At 40.9% G+C, this 23,027-nt stretch overlaps 1 protein-coding gene across 1 annotated transcript in view; it reads right to left on the reverse strand.

The window, feature by feature from the left end:
• The window catches only part of MTHFD1L (methylenetetrahydrofolate dehydrogenase (NADP+ dependent) 1 like), a 150,426-nt gene that overhangs the window by 105,300 nt on the left and 22,099 nt on the right, over window positions 1-23,027 (reverse strand). The window contains exons 8-11 of the mRNA XM_063124539.1: window positions 16,449-16,560; window positions 12,884-12,975; window positions 12,252-12,349; window positions 5,223-5,396 (exon numbers count right to left, since the gene is read on the reverse strand). Coding sequence (XP_062980609.1) covers window positions 5,223-5,396; window positions 12,252-12,349; window positions 12,884-12,975; window positions 16,449-16,560 — 476 coding nt within the window. The remainder of the gene's footprint in view (window positions 1-5,222; window positions 5,397-12,251; window positions 12,350-12,883; window positions 12,976-16,448; window positions 16,561-23,027) is intronic.

A 23,027-nucleotide genomic window follows, 5' to 3' on the forward strand; every position in this document is an offset into this window, starting at 1 on the left:
AGGTGGCATGGCTTGTTTGAAGGGGAAACAATGCTCAAATAACCCATGGTCTGTTGTAACCATTGATTTAAACAAGCCACTGTAGTGGCGGCTTCTTTTGATCGTGCAGACCGGGTCACTTGCATATGCTCTGAGTCATTTTACAGAATGAAATGGAATATAATAACTCACATGGGACAAATCAACCTTCCTCACCACTCTCCATATTACTATCCCACAATTACTGTACAAGCCCCCTCCTAAATAGCTTAAATCAAATTGTTTCTATATGTGAACTCAAAGAACAGTTTTCTCTTCAACACATGTATTAGGTTTCAAAGAGATGAGTGAGAAACCAGGATTCTTTGTAAAACCTTTATATTAAATTCAGTTTTGTCCTATCTTCTAATCCATCACAAGGTTAATTTCTATTCTATCTTCAGCGTAAAAATGCACACACCCCTAAAGTTAAATTATGATGAATGATATTCATTTCCCTGGAAAGATTTCAAAACTATTCAAACAATTCATTTGGGGCATCTCTTTTATCAGCCAGAGAAAAATCAAGTTAAGAACGAAATAAAAACAATACTACGTTTTTCATTCATATCACTCCCACTCAATTTCTAAGGAAAACTCTTGCCAAGATACGCTGCACTTCACTGTTTAAATCTGTGATACTTTAGTGCTTGTAGTGAAATAAGTAGTTTATTTAAGGTATGTGACATTAAGGATTACTTTTTCATTCCCAAGGATATACAAGTATTCATGCATACACAAGCCAAAGGGGTAACTCCTATAGCATGACCTCCTGAAGACTATAGCTAGAAATCCAGCTCTAATTAGAAACATCTTTCCCTCATCTGTAGAAACTACGCAAAAAGTCCAGCTGTCCTTTGTATGCTACATTCACTTCTGGTGAGAGATGCAGTCAGAAATATTTGTTTTATAGATTAACATCTTTTGGGGGCGGGGAGAGTATTTTTCCCTGCAGTTGCTATGAAACAACATGACATGCCTCTGCACTGTGACATCTGTTGTCAAAGCAGCAGAACAGAAGTACTCAAAGGCATGAAGTTCCAATGGGTGATTAAGGAGAGCTGCCCTCATTCTTCTCCAGTGGACCTAGAAATGAGGGAGGTGACATTGTCAGGAGTCAAGGCTGTAGCAGATCTTGAACCTGAGTAGCTAAGGGCACAATCTTATGGGTTGCGCTCCTCATAGACAAAGGGTTTAGAGTCTGAGGCCATAGCTAGACGGGGTAATATCCCAGGGGATCACCCCGGGATCGTCCGTGTGCATCCATATGACGCACAGGGGATCCCAGGAGCAGGGAGGGATCATCCCTCCCTTTCCCTGGGATATAACCCTACAGTTGTAGCCTGCTTTTTCTGAGGTCTCAGGATGATCCCGAGACCATGGAACGTGTGGGTGGGCAGAACAGAAGTACTCAAGAACATGGTTACTCGCAAGGAGCTGGGAACTGTGCACAGGGAGCAGAGCTCCTCAGGTGCTCTGCGCCCATTGGGGATGGGGTGGGGGGAGCGGGAAAAATTGTTTTAAATAAAAAAAACCTTACAATTTACATACGAGTGCTCCTGTGCGCTTCTCCTTTAAGAAAAAAACAAACAAAATGGCGGGCGCAACGTCCTGTTCCTCCGAGTTCATCGAGTGCTGCATGTAAACAGAGGGGGAGATCTCGCTATATCATGAGATCTTCACCCCTCCATCGCGCTAGACCCATAGGTCTAGCTGAGGCCTGAGTTCTCTGTCTATTCAATGCCCTGATTTCTCCTCTGTTCCTCCATTTCTCCTCCATATAGTTCAGCCTGTCTTTTCCTCCTCACCCACCAGCATGCCCCTTTTCTTCCTCTCTGACTTCTCTTAAAGAGCTTGCAGCTGTGACCTTGTAAGAGAATCTTTCTATGGCGGCTGGGAGTGGGGAAAGGGTGGAGGAGGGAAGATCCATGATTGGATCTCTTTCTCCACACTTGTTGTTCTGCTGCTGGGTACAAAGGAGGAGATCCGCAGCATCCTGTGGTGCTCCAGAAACTGTCCAGGGGCAATAGGACTCTGTTCTCTCCAGGGTAAAAGTAAAATGATTCCATGCACACATTGCAAAAAAAAAAAGGACGTTTTCAGTTCCTTTGGAAACTAAAGCAATATATGTGCAAAGATGGCAGAATTTTGCTGCTTAGTCATCCTAACATGCAGATTGTACAGGCACAGAAAATATAAATTAACTTGTAGTTGTTCTCAGTTTAAATTATGAAGATATTGGAGTTCATTGGAACCAAATTCAGGGCTTGTATTCAAGGATTATGAACATACTTCCAAAACAACTACATTTTGAGTTTAAGCAGCACCACTCATTCTGAGCCTCCTGACAAAGCAGGCTATTACACTACCTCCAACCTCTATTAGCTCCCTGTGGAAAAACACATGTGGTCTACTGTAGCTGATTATAATTATGCACAGACACAACAAACAAACTTTCCAATGTTATATTCTCTTATTTTGCCAGGAAACTGGTGAGCTTTTGATAAAAGGAAATGGGAGAATTATAAAGAAGTCAATAAATATAGTATTTATAGGTGTATTCTGAATCTACTTGGACACTTCAAAAATGAACATAAAATATGATAATGAGTATCCTGAACATGCATAAAATTATGGTATTAAGTTGAATTCCTTTCCATTTTCCTTTGGATCAAAACAATAAGCTTTATTTCTAAAGAGCTTTCTAAAAACGGACAAACAAGCTAAACTTAGCCCTTGGTAGCTATTCTTATACAATTCATACCGTCAAGTGTCCTAAAAAAAAGTGAAGACTATCTCCTCTAGGCAAATATTTATACATAATGTCTCCCTCCCTCCACATCACTGAAATAGTGCAAAACAGGTTATTTTTATCCAGCAATCACTTGCCCTAAATGTGATAGTGGTATCAGGAATCAATGTGTGGAATGCAAACACTAATAAGAGTCCTGAAAGGTCTCCTGACAGAGGTAGACAAGCTGGTGTCCACCACATGTTTTTGACTACAACTCCCATTGGCCCCAGGCAGCCTGGCCAGTGGTCAGGGTTTATGGGAGTTGAATTCCAAAACATTGGGATGGCACCAGGTTTCTACTTCTGTCGTATCAGATCATGTTGTTATCTATCTTCACATAGCAGAGTGGCATACAGTGTATTTTGAGCTGGTTCTTAGAAAGTGTTCGGGATATTTAAGACCCATTCATTTTAATGGAAAAGTTAATATATGCTCAGCTCTCTGCCACTTACATCTGTGAAAGTGTTTAAGTATGCCTGCATTTTGCACAATCTACATATTAACGTTTCAGCTTTATTCTTTGGAATTCTTTTTCTCTGCCAGAGCTGAGGTAAAATCAAGCATGTCACTCAAAGTATAATTTCCAGCTTTCCTGTTAATGGCATCTTGCATGCAGTAGGTGGCACCTACCACCAAATCGGGGGATGGAAATGCAGTGAAATATTAAGTACATAAAACCAGTGAGCAGAGAACATTCATTATCCAAAGCCGTGAGACCAGACAGGTGGATTCATGGCTTAAAACGTAGGAAGGGGAAGCAAAGAAAGGTACATCACCTGGCATGCAGCACTAACTTTCAAAACAGAGCTGCACAACATCTGTTGCTAGTCCCCAGGGTGACTGGAGATAAAATAAACCCTGTGCTGATGAATAGTTGCAAAGGGTGTATCAATTGCTGAGGACATTTAAAAAAGAAATAAACTTTGTTACTTTAAGCCCCCTGTTGTCCACATAAAATGGTTTAATTTTTAAAATAGATAGAACTGAAAAATAAGCCAAATAATGAGTTGTACAGGATATCCTTTCATAAGAACTGTGGCTAATGTGGCACTTTTGAGTCCTAACTATGTGTTAAATACAAATGTGTGTAAGTGAACCACAACAGCTCCTCCCCTTTAAGAAGAAAAAACTCACACAAAGAAACAGCTACTTTGGCAGGAGGCAATGTGTAGTGGAGAAGGGCTGAGAAGGATTGGGGGGTTTACCTGCCATTCCACTACTTCAGCTTCCCTCACAAACACTCATTTGGAAGAGACACTTGGGACCGGAACAATGTGGAGCAGAGAAAAGTTTCAGTCCACTGCTTTCTGCTCCAAATTGCCCCCTCCAGGATTGTTCTTCTTATAAATCTAGTGCTTATAAATCTTCTTATTAATCTAGTGCTTAAAGTAGCATATTTGACGAGATTGTTCTCAACAGTCATATGAACAGGAGAAGTGTCACACCCTGTGTCTGGCTTGCCTAGCCGTGGGGGGGGGGGCATTGTGGGTGGGAGGGGAAGAGAGAGACACATGGCTTGTTGCCATCAGTGGTGGCAAGGGGTCTACAAAGCATTATTAGCCATTGGGGTTCAACCCTCAGCCTCTTTGGATCGCAGCTCTCTTCCTCCCTGGATGCATCTGCTGGTTGTCCTTTTGGAGGCCAAGTAGGAAATTTTGGCTCCTAGTGTGATTGGCCTGGGCTTTGAGTTTTTCTGTCTACTTCACACTGTAAGTGGAGCAGAAGTGTCTTAGGTTAATCCAGGGGTTGATTTTCAATTGTTAAGTTAATTCGTCACAATTTTCAGTTAGGCTGGTAGGGGAAGACATGATGAGGGATGGTGTGCATTCTGAGGCACTGTTACAGCAACAGGTAATTCCTGAGGGCCTCCTGAGCGTTTTGTGGCCCAGTGGGGCATAAGGGTTACCTGTGAGGCCAACTCACCTCACCCACCTGCTGTTTTGCGACCTGGAATGGGATGACACGGGAAGGCCTCCCCTCCCAAAAAGGGCAGTCCTGGTGGTAGCGGTCTAACAGACAGCACCTGATAGGAATGGAATGTTTTCGCCCAATATAGCCTAGCTAGTTGCTGGCTGAGTTTAGTTGCCCACGCAGTTATTCCTTTGCAGATCTAATTGACTAAATGTGGCTCAATTTTATACCATACTAATGTGTCTCGACTCATTATTTCCCCTTATCCACCTGCAAATATACAAGACTGTTCTGGACAGTACACATCAACCCAGAATATAAGGATAAATAATTTTGATATTTAAATCTTTCCACAAAAATAAATAAATAAAGGGAGGAAAGAAGGGGGAACGGGAAGGGGGAATGAGGGTGAACATTTCAAAGTGCTGTTGACATAAATCTGAAAAGGAAGCTTATGAAATGAATAAAAATGCAAGAACTGAAACAAGATATTTCTTACCCTGCAACCAGCACGTATTTTCCATCTGGCTCATCCTTCAACCTTTCCAGCAGCGACAGGCGTACTTTCGCTTTGGTTTGGCCATAGATTTCAATTTCTTCTGTGAGCAATCCTATCTCCCTGGCAAGCACATCAACAGCTTTTGGACTCTGTCCTCGGGAAATCTCAATATCGCTGGAGGGGAAAAAATTGGATCAGGAGATCTCTCTCAGCTTAGGAAGTCAAAAGCACGGACAGAAAGAAGAGCAAAACAAAAAACAAAAAAAACCCACACAAAACAAAACCCACCACCCTGAAAGTAATAAGTTACTGTAGGTACTTCATGGTCATTTCTCCCTTCCCCAAATTGCAGTACAATGCTATGCATATCTATTCAGTTAAATAAGGCTGTTGTTTATAGGACTGCAGTGAAATAACAGTTAAAGCTTATTAAGGTAGTAAAAATGCTGCTGCTATTTGTAGATTTAGATGGGTAAAAATCTAATTTTGAGAGAAGTTCCGTAGCTCTTTGGTAAAATAAATGCTTTACATCAAAAGTTCCCAGGTTCAATCTCTGCCATCTCCTTGTCAAAAACCCTGGAGAGCTGCCGGTAGTCAGCAAAGACAATACTGAGGTAGATGGACCAATGGTCTGAGCCCGTATAAGGCAGCTTCCTCCAATCCTATAGGTTTTTCATTATGAGATGCCTGTCTAGACATCTCTCATTTTGAAGCATGCATAAGCATGTGTGTGTATGTGCGTCTCAACACTGAACAATGTTTTTCCATTTGCTCACCACTTGGCTGGTTGATATTTTCAAGGGGACGACCAAGTATTTATATAAATGCAATTGAGGGAAAGATTTTTTACACAAACTGTGGCTTTAATCAGAAACTTACAGGGTGAACTTCAAGAGGTAGTATAATTTGCCTATCACTTGGACAAGCACAAAGCAGATACAAAACCAAACCAAACCAGAGAAAGAAAGGAGAAGGGAAGGTGAAACACAAAAAGGAACCTATATTGAAGCCACGTAAACCTTCGTATAAAGTATATTGTGGCTGGGATAACGTGAATCATCAACGTTGTAATTGGCTTGGATATAAAGAACAGTTTTGCTTGTCTAGAAGAATGCAATGTAATCTTTAATCTCCACAAGGTATTGGAATATTGTGGATGGAAATACTGCTGTGTGGACAAAGGCTTTAAAGAAGCACAAGGCAGGGTTTTCAGCTCTGCTGTAAAATCATCCCAGGCCTTTCCCCCCTACAGCAATTACTTTCATCTCGCCTGCCCTCAGCATGAGCTCTGGCTATACAATCTTTCACATGAAACGGCCATGTGGCAGATTACAGCAGGATTTCAGTGGAGAAGTAACAATAGAGGCCATCATAATCATGAGCCTTCAAACATATGCCCTCCGTCTGTGTACTGGGGCCTTTGTGAGGACCAAAACCAGGAGAATGCTAGATGCTCAAGCTGCACAGGAGAAGCCATGAACACATTTCTTTTCTGGTCTCTCCTGGCCAAACTAGATATGATGCTTTTAGCCCCGGCACGCTTGCTGTTGAAAACATAAATAGCCAACGCGAGAGGGCAAGCCGGATTGGGAGCATGGCATGGAAGGTTTTAAGCATTTGACTCTGCTATGGCTCTGATTGGAACTCCACGCTCAATGGGCCTGCTGTTTACAATGGGAGGAAAGCTCCCGTTGACACCACCTAGTGACACTTGCTTTCTGTTTGGTGCTGCAACATGGCTGGTGCCAGGCAAATGCTTAATGCTAAGACATCTGCAACTGCTCAGGCTTTCTACATCTCAGTACAGTATACACATGACAAGGGCGAGTGCATTAGTCCCTCTCCTTGTGTGTTTCTTTTGCCCTCTACTTGTGGGAGTGACTTTGTGAAGGGGAGAGCCTTCTCTACCCATGGAAGCTCTCCACGCAATCTGGAACACTGGAAAAATCAGTGTTCAAAATTGTGTGGACAGTCTCCACCTATACAGGAGGCTTTCGTCCTCAGAAAGTCATCCTCCATGAATAGAGGGCAATGGAAAAGCACAAGGAGGGGGCAGGTTAGTGCGCTCCCCCTCCGTAAAAGTTCACTGTACTCAGATATTGGCCCCATTCAGAAGACACCTTAAACCACGGCTTTAACCATGGTGGTTAAGCCAGAAAGCCGGGATGTGTTCAGAAGGGAAAGGAAAGGAACCTCTCGTTCAAGCACTTGAGTCATTACTGACTCTTGGAGCTTTCGTTGACATTTTCTTGGCAGACTTTGTAGCGGGGTGGTTTGCCATTGCCTTCCCCAGTCGCGGATGTGTTCAGAAGACACCTTAAATCATGTCTTTAACCATGGTGGTTAAGCCAGAAAGCCTTATTCACCTTGGTTAAAGCCATGGTTTAAGGTGTTTTCTGAACATGGCCTGGCTTTCTGGCTTAACCACCATGGTTAAAGCCATGGTTTAAACTGCCTTCTGAATAGGGCCATAGAATGCCTGAATAGGGTTTATGGTTTGGTCATGATCATGTTTCTGTAGATAATGCAAGATATAACCACATAAGGCACTGCCAAAGATATTTAAAACTACTGCATGTAGATATAAACAGAAGTATCTTGATATAAACATACACATCTAACTAAGCATAAGGTTTTATGGCTAGCTGGAGTCTGCAATGTTTGCAAGAGTGTTTGCCAGCAAGGGTCACCAGAAGGTATCTGCAACAGTGTATTCAAGAATAACTGGAACACAGGATGCTCTTTCAGGATTTATAATCTCTCCCCTTATTAGTAAAGTGAGTGCTCCTGCACAGAGATGCCAGAGTGAAAACAAGAGAATGGCTAGGAAGACTTTTGTACATATTGGTGGCTTTCCAAAACACAGCAAAAACAATGTGTTTGAAAAACACAGCATCCCAAATAAAATGTTGTATACAGAATTCTCTGAAGGCATTGCAGATCGCTTTGTACTCCAGAATAATCCCAAAGATGACTGAATTTACACTACTGTAAAGCTTATTCAAGTATTTCCTTGCACACATAACTGGGCCATGAACTAAGACATCATGAAGCTATCTTGAGTGTCATTGTTTGGTAGAAAGGAGGGGTACAAATCAAAGAAATAAAATCACATAAGGGCCCATCGTTAGAAAGTGAATGCAAATGAAAAGGGTAAGACTACTGTGTATGAATTGGGAAATTATATGCAACTTCTATTGTTCAATAAAACTTAAATTCTATTTTGCCTTCTTTCTGAATGTATCATGTATGATCTGCATGAGGATCCTCTATGTGAAAAGCACCTACATAGTACAACAGGAAGGAACTCTTCCTGCACATCTTCACAGTGAATGAAATTGCCTGTGACCGCTGCAATCTCCACTTCTACACTGGATTATGCACGAAGTTTTACACAAGGGGCAATATACATACAATTTGCTAAACTTCTAATGATTAAAACAGACTATTTTAATGTGATAGACTACATAAATATTGCAAAAGAGATGTTAAATAAAAAAGATGTGAATAACTGGTTATGTGACTGCTGGTAATAGTTAAGCAGGGAGCACTTAAAAATGGTAGAAGGTCAGGGAGGAACTAAAGTTACAGAGTTGGCAACCCAAGTGGGCATAAGGATCATGGAAGATCACTGGAAGCCCCCGATGTAAGAGCACAACAGAAGTATAATAAATAAATATTTTAAAAATACCGTTCTTGAGTATATGTGGGGGAGATCTTGCACCTACTTTGAGAATTTTAATAGCAGGTCTTCTGGGGATGAAAACCTGCAGATGTTACTATAATATCTTTGGAAATAACTCTAATTAACACCCAGAGTTCATAAAGAGCCTACAGCAGATGTTCACGGTTTCACTTCAAGTGCTGTTTTCTCATCACTTTTCAATGAATGACTCATTTGTTTCACTATAATACTGCATATTATTGAATGACCATACTTGATAAATTCCATCTGTCCACCAATGTTTCATTTATAGACAGTTGTGAAGTTTCAATAGCTAAACAAACAAACAAAAATCCTTCTACATGTAAAATATTTACATATATTTTAATCTAACCCATAATACAGCATACATATTAACCTAACCTAATTAAGTGTTTTTAAATGGTTTTGTGTTCTGTTTTGACATATTGGGAAATGGGTTTATTGGACCTGTACAAATTTCCTATAACAATCTGGAAATGCATGTTTTGTAAGGAACATCTAACACAAGAACTCAAATTGTTTGAAGCTAAAACAAACACTACTTTAAATGTGCATTACTTATGGCTTCCCCCCATTTTTACATTAGAGTAGTCTCAGGAGGCCCATTCCAGATCTTAAAAGACCCCCTGCTACCCACATTAGGGTCCCTGTGCCTATTCTAGAGTAAAATTTTAAAAAGGTATGTAGATAGTAGACACACACTTAAAATAATGTCTCCTTTGGCCTGGACAGAACATTAAAAAAATACAATTTGAGTATTTTAAGAAGTATTAAGAAAACAAGATTCAACCATCTGTCTGAAGAAATTCTCAAACTGTCCCACACTCAGTTTCCCTGTCAGGAAAATAAATTTAACTTCTCTAGCTTGGGTCCTCCATAGTTCCTCTGGAGGTGTGGTGGAAAACTGTGAACACTTTTCATGCTCCCACCATACCTACAGCACATGCACAGATAATTTAATGATCCTTTCACCTCAAAAAGTCAGAAGAAGATTATATGTATTCTCCATGCATAGGCAGAACACACATTTTATTGTAGGGTTCATTCTTTTATTGAGTGTTCACCCTTCCCCTCCACACATACAAAGGTACCATGTTTGAAATGGGCTTCCTTGTCCTATCCTTCATATTGCCACTGGGACTTCATTTCCGAGCCTATAAGTGAGAAGCCAATCCTGCTGACTGATAGCGTAAGAACATTTAGACTCTCAGCCTATCATTTTGATTTGCAGCAGTCACTCTTCGCTACCCTGAGAAACAGATTTAAGGAAGAGTGGAGATCACTGTAATGTGAGCTCTCAACGAACATGTATGTGTTAGGAAGTGTGGCAATAAGTTGTTATTTTGTTTACCTTAGCAACCAAAATCCATAAGTGCATCATGATCCTGCCCCTGAACATCAACCAGGACTCTGAGCAGCAGCAGCAGGAGGAACCAGCTGGATCACGAACACCAGTGATGGAGGCCATGGAGGTGGTGAATCCAGAGCCTATCACCTAGGACCCCAGGAGCCAAAGTTCCACTAACTGAGAGAGTATCCCCTGAACCAGAGTCTTCTAAGGAGGCATCTCTCTTTACACCCGACTTTACACATCTCTGTGCTTCTGCACCAGCACAGGCCACACACAAGGCAGGGCTGACTGATACATATGGTGTGCTAGACCAGAGGAATACCCCTTTAAGTCTCTCCATTCTTCAGCACAGGGATGGAAACTGGGAGTAGTAATTTGTTCCAATCAGTGGTGGTGTCAAGCCAGGGCTCACAGGGATGTAGCACCAGCACATTTTCGTTGACATCATCTGCCACCCCACTCAGAATTCCCTGCTTCTGAACTTAATTGCGATTCTTGGCCGGGGGGGAATTAGTTTTCCCAGCAACAATATATTTATATTGGACCTGCTCCTGGTAGAACTGAAAACTATTAGAGCTGGCTTGTTGATATGGATAAAAACACTGGTCTGCATTTTTGGACTCCCCTTGGGGGCGTGAGGCTATAGGGATGGTCATGATGAGTGCCTGCTCTTCAAAATTGACTACTATGCCACTGGGCCCAACTCCTCAGTTGAGCTTGCCCCTTGTTGGGGCAAGTTGTCATCTTTCATATATCCTGACCTTTCCTGTCATTTACCTGAATATCTACATTTCAATACCACCTAAGAACTGAAGCAAGGGAGACAGGAGCAGGCAGAGACCATCAGGACCTGCTCCAGTTGGACCCCCAGGGTTAACTGACATCATGACCCTGTGGGGAAGAAGAAGAAGACAGACCTGTTGGTCTTCCTCTCCATTGTGGGATGAGAGGGGGGAGCAGGGCCTTCCCACCAGTCTCCTTAATTTCTTTTTCTCCCCCCCTTCCCTCCCCACCCCCTTTTCCTTGTGTGTCATGTCTTTTTTAGAATGTAAGCTTGAGTTCAGGGACTGTTTTTATTACTGATTGATTGTAAGCCACTCCGGGAGCCTTTTTGGCTGAGGTGTGGGATAAAAATATTATAAATAAATAAACTTTCTGGGTGGTTAAAAACATACAATATTAAAAAATGTAATAAAACATAACGTAAAAAATCTATAAAGTTTAAAACAACTACAAAATAAAAGCAGAGTAAAAAGTCATCCTCCGGCATCCATTGTACCCCATGGGCTCCTTCCCAGGACGGAACAATATGGGGGCATCTCTTAGCACCAGTTTTTATCAGTATTGGAGACCTATGCCGTGCTTTAAAAACTATGGATCTGAATCGGGGTGGGCAATTTGTGGCCCTCCAGATGTTTTGGCCTACAATACCCATCATGCATCAGTACTGGCTATGCTGGCTGATGGGAATTTAAAGAAAAAAATCTTGGGTGGGGGAGTTGCACACCCTTAATCTAAATGAACAAGTGAGCCAGCTTGTATTTCCTTTGTATTATACTGTTTGGTTGGCATGAACTGGATTCCTGTCTTAAACTTTCTCCTGTGATAAGTTTATGGTAAAGCTTTAGTTCCCTAATTAATCCTGAAAGCCGCTCTCAGTCATATAGCAGTTTTAATGGTCCCATCTCATAGAGATTCCCAAAAATGTCACTTTGCCCACTTAAATGCTAAGGCCAACGAATGACCTGACTAAAATCACCTTGGGAACCCATGTCTGAATGAAGATCTCAAACTCAGTAGGATGAACAGTGTGCACCACCTTGAGCAACTTGTAAGGAAGGGCTAGGGGGAAAAATGAAATGGACTAACACAATATTCAAACTACACAGGCTATTTAATAAGACATAGTACTGACAAACACCTCAAAAAAAGACCAGGCCCATTTGAGGCAGAAATACTTTATATTTCCTACCTGGGAACAGGTGAAAGGGGTTGTAACTTCAAGCAACGAAGATTCCAGTTCTTATACTGCTGGGCTTGTATCCATTGCTCACCGATCTTTACCAAGTTCTTAGAGAGATAAAAAGGAAAAGCAGGGCTCTGAAACAGCTGCAACATACAGTTTCAATCCCATGTTATCTTATTCACACTTATCAAGACCATTTCCTCTTTTCATCAATTCTGGGGTATTGAGGAGATTTTGTTGTGGGGAGTGTTTTATCTAGGGATGGATGGATTTTCCTTGTTCTGTTGTCGTTCTGTGTGTTCATTGTATGCTCCACATACCTCCTGGTTACTATTATTAATTTGGAATTGCACATGCATGCTTCGCTACAGTTTTCAGTTACAAATTACCAGTGCACAAAAGGGATTCTTAATGCAATTACACGATTGGTTACCCAGATGGAAAAAATACAAACTGCGCAGAGAGAAATTCAGACAGGGAGAATTTCATTAGCATCTCTCCTAGCCTACAATGTGAGTTTTAATGCCTTTGTCCCTTTCCTTTCATTTTGTGTTGAACTTTTAGACTGTGAGTCTGCATTCGGCGACCATCTTCTGTTCTATTTTCTGTTTTCAAAGATACTGCATGGTCTTACTCACCTGCAAACACATTGCCATTGAAAGCTGACCTACAGCCTCACCCGGAGTGAAGTTGTTGTGTCTCACTGGATGTTCACCAGAACCATTCTGTCCTATAAAATGAAAAACAATGAATTAGGAAATACGACCAGAACTGCACAGGGAGAAGATAACTGGCACCATGAGCAAAATTACTACTAAATGTCAGAATTGGTGTTCCAAGTGAATTAGTAGTGAATGGACTTGGTTTCACATAGGCTAGAATAGCCCTTGGTTTGTTACAGTGACGTTTTCAGTTGAAGTTACTCAGCTATCAGAGTTGGACCCATTGTGCATGCCCCATTTAAAGCCACTTCCATTGGCAGACATAACTCCTGCCATCTTGCACCCCTAAACCCTCAAGAGGGAGGGTCCTGAGGGATGGCTGCTTCAGCACTGGGAAGGGGGCAGCCATATAATTCTGTCCCTTGGACCACCCCTTCACTGGGTTCAGGGTGTACTGACTGCAAATCTACGCGGTGGTAAGGAAAGTCTGCCACCTAATGACTGAAAACAGTACTGTAGGTTTCAACCACAGGCACACATTTCATTACATTTAAATTAATTGTTTTAAAACCAAGTAACCCCAAGATGCACACCCCTTCACATGTATGCCAGGTTTCAGATGGATAGGTTTCAAGGTCTTGGAGCTCTATCACTGAAACACACATGGACACTTTTATTATTGTAGATGAAAAATATTAGAAAGACTGCACAGTCACACCTTAGCTCACAAAAAAATGCCCAGACAACTAAAATAAATAGGGAGCACAAAGATGATCACAAAACAGTGAACAGTTCTCATTAGCCGGCTGCCAAGTTTCTTTCATCCAAATAACATTAATAAGAAGCCATACTGCAAATCCACATACTGTAAGTGATTTACTGATGTAAAGCTTCATGAATGCACATTTTGAGTACGTTAGACAAGATCTGGAAGAACCAGGCACTTACTAAAGAGAAGCATGTAGCTTTAGGGGCAAAATATATGTTATGCAAGAGACCATGATCAGGTTAGAGTAGACTCATTGAATAGAGCGGGACTAAAGTTAGTCATGATGTACAGATCTGCTTTACGTTTGCTTCCCCAGCCTAATGTGTACCTGCTTGCAAGTATGTACACTTGAAACAAACCTGAAAGCTTGTTGTTGTCACCAGACTGAAATTTAGTTGTTTACATTCTAAACATTCAGAAGTGACTATTGATGGGGAAAAAACAATGTTCATTAAAAAAAACACCACTAAAAAACCCCAGCATTTAAATTCTGCTGATGCATGCTAACTGGGTAAGGGTAGGCTTCAGGTTGTGGAGCTCAGCACTTGACTCTAGCTATGCCAGTGACTTGTGTTTGGCTTTTGAGTTTGTTTACCGACAGACCTTTGGTCTCATTCTGCTAGTGATGCCTCTTAAATGTTACTGGACCATAGTTCTTGACTTTTGGTAGCAACGATAATCAAACTATAAAAAAGATTATACTTCTAATACTAAACATACAATTAGGAAAAAAAACATTTTGAAGGCCTTTTATTTGTGTTCACACTTTGTCCTTCAGACGCAGTCTCCTGGAAAATTTCAATTTAGATTAGATCTTGGAGCACTTCACTGGAAGTTCAAACACAGGCGTACCATGACCATAAATTGTCTACCGCTGCAGTAAGACCATGCTGGGATCTCAGCCAGAGCAATATGAAAGAAGAGGGACCAAATTAGATTACTTTATCTACCCACAACCCCTCCCCTGCCCAAAACCCACTATGTTCATTCAGCCTATTTGATTTGGCTTTTAGTATCTTAGTTATAAGCACTGAGATAACAGGTGATTGACTTTCACAGTTTTTTTTCAAGCAATGTATGTTAGGAGACTCGTTTGCCCTTCTGACTAGAAATGGGACTGGCTGCATTGCTGCCAGAAGTGAGTGGAATAAATGATTGTGTGAATACAGTCCACTGAAAACACCACTGTGTTTGAAATGGCATCAGGTCTGTAGTATTTCATTCATACATACATGCAAGCTATCATTTGGTGTTGCCACCTTCAAGTGATTAATTAGAAGCATGTATGAATCAGCTAATAAAGATATTCCATTCAGTTCTGGGTACTTGCTTTGGGGGAAACTAAGCTTCTCCATAATTCAGTGATCTACAACCCATTACAGCACAAATCACTGTTATGACCTGTACACAGAGAATTCTTCAAACCCAACAGTTAACCTTAAAGGGACTCAAAGATGAGTTGGTCTGAGATAGAAAGGAAAGACCAAGAATCAAAATACATGGCTTGTATCAGTACAGTAGCCAACCAGAACTACCAGTTAAATATGACACTAGCAAATTATGGGCAATAGGACAACCAGTTTGCTGAACACAAATAATGCTGAACTAGGACTGTCTATCAGGTTCTTCCTGGCATTCAGAATTCCTTGTATGAACCCGTTCTTCAGTTTATAATTCCAGTATGTCACTAGGAAGTTAATTAACTGAATGTCAAGACAATTGAATTGCGGTGAAGTAAAAAAGGGCAATGACACTTGAATGCTATGCCAATTTACACAGGATTAAGCCACATAGAACTCAATGGGACTTACATGTGAGTGAACATACATAGGATTGCACTGTAGCAGAGACCACTTATATAGAGTTAAATATAAGTTGAGAATGAGTTACACTGTTTGATCAACAGTACCAAAAGGTTTCAGTTATTTTATATCATTACAACTACATATGGTTTATAGCTCTAACTTTTCATCCCAAGAACTAATATATTGGTGCAAAACCTACATCAGATAAAATAGCAGCAGCCAACCAAAATAAATGACAAAATTGTTCAATGGCTGTTGTCGACTCCAACCAGCAGTTTCACTGTTGTGACTTCACAGATGTTAAGCAAGCAGGGCATTCTTAAACTATGTAATAATACCAGACAACATTTTTGAAACATCATATAAAGAAGAATTTAATATACATATAAAAACAAAAAAATATTGAAAGGGAACTTGCTGATTCTTTTGATGTTATGGTTCCCATCATGCAACAGCAATAGGTGTATAAATAAATCTCATGCAATTGATCTAAGTGCATTCTTTCTATGAGAGGTATGTGTTTACTACAGATGCACACATTTAATATACAGATGCACACATTTAATATACATGAAATAAATATATATTTAATAACAATAATTAAGGAGAGTATTTCTGTTGTTCCTTCCAGTTATTCCAAGAGACAAGCTATTACAAAAACATATGTATAAAAGCATATGGACATTGTGCAGGCAGTAAACAAAACAGATTTCTCTTATTAAAGTCTTGTGAAACTTTAAAAAGAACAACTTCCATCTATGTCGACACTACAATCTGTAGCTGAACATTACACATGTATTAATTGTAGGATCACACTACATTGACTTGATGCTGATTCCTTAGATTTTCTAGGGAATGTAGTCTGACTTAAAAGGTGTAAAGAGGAATAAAAATGGCTAAGTTAGAAAACACAAATACACACAAATACCTTTATTACTAAATACTGTGCAACTTGAAAGGAACTCACCCCATAAAATGTCATGTGAACAATCCACAGTGGTCAATTCAGGTTCCATCCAAGTAACTGGAATTTCTTCAGGTTTGGTGCTGCCCACCACCACCATATCAGTATCGTGAAGCTAGCAAGGGTAAGTGGGGGTGGGAGGAGGAAATCACACAAGGGATATAACATTAGCTAAAGATAAACTTCACTAGATTTGTTTCCACCTGAACACATAACACGAAGTGTTGTTGTTATGCTTAATCCACTGTAAACGGAAAATGAAGAAATTATGTAATTGAGAAACCAATGTGTACATGTGCATTGCCTTACAAAGAATTCCAGTCAAAGAGTTTTCTTATTATTATCAAAGGAATCTTACAAAACCTAAGACAGTAGAAAAGAACTATGGATTTCATTACATAGGAATAAGCTATGGACACCTGCACACTATTTTTGGGGTCTCTTTTCCAATGCATAGAAACTTGTTAATGCTTGAAAGAATTTAACCAACATAAAAACAATAACTCTGAAGTTCATTCTCAAGAATACATACAAAGCTCTCTGCATTGCAGTAAAGTTAAAAGACATTCCTTACAAACAGAACCAGATTGTGATTGGTGTTCCTCTGATGCCATGTCTCTCACCTGCCCAAGGGTCTCTACTTCCCTTGCCCGGCTTCGTCCATTTTCTTCTGCTGCCCCTTACGCCTGGAATGCTCTTCCAGAACATCTGAGATCCACAAGTTCAATCGCAGCTTTTAAAGCTCAGCTAAAAACTTTTCTTTTTCCTAAAGCTTTTAAATCCTGATGTTGTTTGGACTCTATACTGTTAGTTTTACCCTACCCTGTGCCTGTTTACCCTACCCTGTGCCTGTTTACCCTACCCAGTGCCTGTTTACCCTACCCTGTGCCTGTTTGCTTTCTCTTCCCCTCCTTATTGTTTTATTATGGTTTTATTAGAATGTAAGCCTATGCGGCAGGGTCTTGCTATTTACTGTTTTACTCTGTACAGCACCTGTACAGTGCTATATAAATAAATAAATAAATAAATAATGATAATAATAATCTTAGAGCCACATATTTCAGAAGCTCTTCAGCTTGGGAGTTAAATAGGGTGAGTTCGCATAATTGCACCAGGGGAAGAAACCACCATGGCTTCTCGCCCTGGCCCTACTGCATGTGTAGGGCCCTACCATTCGCATCATTTCTCGCACTGCAGCATAGGCTGGTGTGTCATCTGAACCTGGCGTATGGCGGGGGGGCAGAGGGTCGTACCCACGCTACAACCTTCACTGCACGGAGAGTGGGAACAACCCCTCCCCCACCGCACCACACACCAGGTTCGGACAACCCACCAACCAGCACTGTCAATGGTGGCTGTGCATGCAGCACGTGGGGGGGGGGGGAGAACCCACGATGGTTCCTTTCCTCACGGTGATTGTCCGAACTCAGTCATGGTGTAAAACTTGATCCTGCTACAGATTCTTGTTTTTGAAACTCTCTCTTTTTCTCCATACTGGCCACACATTTGTTTTCGTAGCTTTGATCAAAGCACTTTAAAGTTACCTGAACAGCAGCACTAAGGTGTATTGTGTGGTGTGCTGATGCGGTGGCTAGATGCAAAAGGGAACAGGGTTCCTGCACATTTAATAGTTCCCTAGAAGAGGAAATTTCAGCAAGGTGTGGCTTGAATGATAGCCCTATACCTGCTGAAATCCCCCTCTTCTGCACAACTATTAAAAGTGCAGGAGGGAAATCAGGAATCTTGCACAATTAATCAGACCTGCTTCTTCTGTTCATTAAGTTACTGCTACCTAGGCAGCAAATGTCTCTCTTTTCATCCTGTATAATACAGTGGTGAATCATAGAATAGTAGAGTTGGAAGGGGCCTATAAGGCCATAGAGTCCAAACCCCCTCCCCACCCCCGGTCAGTGCAGGAATCCACCCTAAAGCATACCTGACAGACGCTTGTCCAGATGCCTCTTGAATGCCTCTAGTGTGGGAGAGCCCACAACCTCCCTAGGTAACTGGTTCCATTGTCATACTGCTCTAACAGTCAGGAAGTTTTTCCTGATGTCCAGCCGGAATCTGGCTTCCTGTAACTTGAGCCCATTATGGCTGCCCATTCTTCTTTAAGCACCCTTAAGTGGGGGTAGGCAACCAATGCTCAGTAAAAATTAATACACAGCAATGAAGTGCTACAGACAAGCCATTAATTGTTTAGCCAAGAACTTGAAACATCTGAAACTACATCTAAATTATTTTCCAGTATGATTTAACGTTTCAAAATTAAACGAGGAAGGCTGTAATCCCATACACATTTACCTGAGAGTATATGGCCCATTGAACACAAGGGGATTTACTTCTGAGTAGACACATAAAAGTTGTGCTATTAAAAGGACAATCTAGTAGATTTAGCTATTAAATGTAAAATTAAGTTAGAGGTGGAAAGACCAATTAAATAATCATCTCCTTGCAAATCCGCCATATGGCCTCTAAACAGACAGTGAACCTGATACAAAACAGATGCTATATATAATTGTAACCAAATGCTATAGAAGATTCAGGGAAGTGCTAACATGCATCCAAAGGATAACTAGTTACACATTGTAAAATGTTCTAAAATCCATTAATGAGATCACATCGAAAAGAATGAAGAAATATCACACGGAATAATCGCCTAAGCAGCATTTTATAGGCTCCCTCTCAAGTGAGTAGATCATTCTCACTGGCATTTTCTTTCACCAATCTGAGGAAGATTAATTCCAATAAATACTTCAAAACATTAGCTCATAGCAGCACACAAGCTAACTCCAATGAGTTTTATATTAGAAGATTATATTATTGTAGAAGAACCACCCATTCCCAAGATAAAAGACTAAGTGCTAAAACAACAATCACTCTAAGCCAAATATGTAATGATAATGATATAGTGTAACTGTATATTTCATATAATTGGAAAGCCTGCTTACTAAGAGAGCTGCATAAATATTACTTTCCCCTGCAGTTGGAATCAATTTCTAAAAAATGACATTATAAAACCACATGGTCAAATTAAAAAAGCCTCAACTTTTAAAGTTAAAATATTAATGGGTCCAATAAGGCCATGTTTTTGCTAAGACTGGTGTAGGTATATTTTAATTGAATAAATACATGGGATGTTGAAAGCATTAGGAATAATGGAACATATTCAATAAAAGAAATAGATAATTCCCCCCAAAAATTGGAATTTTCCAAGGAAAGGAGAAAAGCCTACTCCTCTTAACTATTGGAGGGTCACATTTTACAAATGGGATAAAATTTCAATTTTCTCCCACAAGGGATATTTACTTTACCTACATTTGCAAAATGTCTACTAGTATTTCTGTTAGTAGTAAAAGGTTCTGGGCAAACTTATTGTGCCAGCAAATGCTCTTGGCATTATACTAGAGATCGCTTATAATTTACATTAGCACTAGTTTCCAGTTCAATATTGCCAAATGTATTTTACTACAAAATCAAGTTTTTATTCTATTAGGGTTATGTAATCCAATATTTAAAGCCTGACATTTTCTAATAATAAAAATAATTCGTGTTGACATTTCATGAATACATGCAGAATTAAAAAAAAATGCTTGGTACTACCATAGTTGTTAAATCTGAAACTTATTTTTTCTAGAAGTCTCTGTCTCACTAAGTGGGTAGGCAATGTGGTGCCTGGGGGCACCAGTGAACTCCTAGACACTTTTCTTGGTGCCAACCGAGACAGCTGGGGGCATGTGTGTGTATATGAGAAAGAGAGGGAGAGAGAAACAGCCTATAGATGATGAGCTAGAGCCCGAGAGAGTGTATGGGTAGTGATCCAAAATGAGAGAAAAAGAGATGGGAGGAATGTGTTTGCTGCCAGGGGGTGAGGGAAATGAGAAAAAGAGTTTGTCTTTTGTGAATAATTTCTGTGGATTCAAGGTGGTTGTTTAATGTGCTGGAGCTCAGACCTGACATCTACCTTGTACTCATCTTTTGGGCAGGTTATCGTCCGTGGTGACTATAGGCATGTCTCCCATGACAGCATTTTTGTGGTGGTGTCAATGACAGGTCTCACATTGCCAAATGGGCCCATGGGCCCTACCCCTGGTCTAACTTATTCCAAGTAGTTATAAACTCATTCAGCCCAAAACAGAAAGTATGAACCATGTGTAGAAACAAGTTCTAGAAGCCACTTTATAAACAAGTTCTAGAAAGCCCTCTTCTAGATACAATCCTGCACTCAAAAAAGAGTGAAGTGTGTGGGATGTGCACAGGGAATTCCTAACTTACAAAAACATTAAGTAAAAGCAAATTTTATTTTAGAATAACTGTGACTGAGGCCTTAATATTCAACCCACTACCCAATACATAGAGTTGGCTGAGCAAGTAAATTAAGCTCCAGAAGTTAAAGAGCTATTTAACTGAGGCATCCAGTGACTAAAGTGACTTACCAAGATCACCAATGATCTTCTCACTGCCAAGTCTAAGGGCCATTATTCCGTCCTTATTCTCCTTGATCTAACTGCAGCCTTTGACACGGTTGATCACGATCTTCTCTTAGATTCCCTCCATGACCTTGGACTCTGTGGCTCTGTCTATAACTGGTTCGCCTCCTATCTAGAGGGTCGCTCTTTCAGTGTGTCGGCTAACGGCAGCTCGTCCTCCTCCTTTCCCCTTTCAGTAGGGGTTCCGCAAGGCTCGGTGCTTGGCCCGCTGCTGTTTTCTCTATACATGCTGCCCTTGGGTAAACTTATTCAATCTCATGGCCTCCAATATCACCTGTATGCCGATGACACACAACTATATCTCTCATCTCCGGAACTTTCTCCTGATGTCCACGATCGTATCTCAGCATGTCTTTCAGATATCTCAGCCTGGCTGCTTCATCGCCGTTTGAAACTCAATATGGCAAAAACTGAACTGCTTGTTTTTCCTCCTAAACCTTCTCTTCATCTCTCATTCTCTCTTACTGTCAACGATGTCACGCTTACTCCGGTCAAGGAAACTCGTAGCCTTGGCTTTATATTTGATTCCTCGCTCTCCTTTATTCCTCATATCGAGGCAGTAGCTAAATCTTGTCGTTTCTTCCTGTATAATATTGCCAGGATTCGACCATTTTTGTCTGTCTCTTCTGCCAAGACTCTCGTTCACGCACTGGTTATCTCTCGGTTGGACTACTGCAACCTCCTTCTCTCTGGCCTCCCCTCATCTCACATCAGTCCGCTGGTCTCTGTCCACCACTCTGCCGCTAAGATCATCTTCCTGGCCCGCCGCTCTGACCATGTCACTCCGCTTCTGAAATCTCTTCATTGGCTCCCAATTCACTCCAGAATCCAATATAAACTTCTCCTGTTGACCTTCAAAGCTTTTCACGGTCTAGCTCCTGCCTATCTCTCCTCTCTCATCTCACACTATTGCCCCGCTCGTGCTCTTCGCTCCTCCGATGCCATGCTTCTTGCCCGCCCAAGGGTCTCTACTTCCCTTGCTCGGCTTCGTCCATTTTCCTCTGCTGCCCCTCATGCCTGGAATGCTCTTCCAGAACACTTGAGAACTACCAACTCAATCACAGCTTTTAAAACACAGCTAAAAACTATTCTTTTCCCTATAGCTTTTAAACTTTGAGTTTGTTCTGACTCTATACTGTTAGCTTCACCCTTCCCGGTGCCTGTTTACACTTCCCTGTGCCTGTTTGCATTCTCTTTCCCTCCTTATTGTTTACTACAACTTTATTAGATTGTAAGCCTATGCGGCAGGGTCTTGCTATTTACTGTGTTATCTGTACAGCACCATGTACATCGATGGTGCTATATAAATAAATAATAATAATAATAATAATAAAGACATCCACTTTGTGAGAACCAAAGCAGCAGTGAGGACCAGAGGAGGGGCTGTGTTAACTGGTTTTTAAATATGACTGTGAGGGCTTATAGTCTGTGCCATCACAGTGGGTAACAGACAACTCGAAGCAGAGACAGCCAGGGTTCATGCTGCACTGCCCTCTGCACTCCGAAATCTAACACAACTGTCACATGCAATCTTAAAGGTATTTCACTCACCATGGAACTGAATAGGTTGGCGCAACACATTCACCAATATTTAGGTAGTAATCATTTATAAAAAAGATTTAATGAAATTGCAATCAAGGCACCATAAAAACATAGAATTGTCCCACTAGTACAGAGTAGCATTGTAACTACATCAAATAGATGATGCTTTGGGCTTCGAGGCAGCTATACATATCTATTATACTGGGGCATAACATGCATTTGATCCTTGGTCTCACAAATCCACATTCAATCCCTTATCTATTTGATAGTATATGAACATATGAACTATCATATTCATTGTTTGAGTATGGGTTGTTTGGAACCATAGATTGTTTGTTAAACTGTGTGGTTAGTGTGTTGTCTGAACACAGCCATGTGGCTTGTTAACCAGCCTGAACAACTCAACAACAAACCATGGGTTCTCAAGGTGGTTTGTCCAAGAAAATAAGCCGCACTGCATGGTTAACAAGCCACTCTGGCTGCATTCAGACAACATGCTAAACCATTGTTCAACAAACAACCCATCATTCAAAACAAGCCACCCTCAACC

Source organism: Elgaria multicarinata, chromosome 4 (genome assembly GCF_023053635.1).
Source record: "Elgaria multicarinata webbii isolate HBS135686 ecotype San Diego chromosome 4, rElgMul1.1.pri, whole genome shotgun sequence".
In the NCBI taxonomy this organism is placed as follows: Eukaryota; Metazoa; Chordata; class Lepidosauria; order Squamata; family Anguidae; genus Elgaria; species Elgaria multicarinata.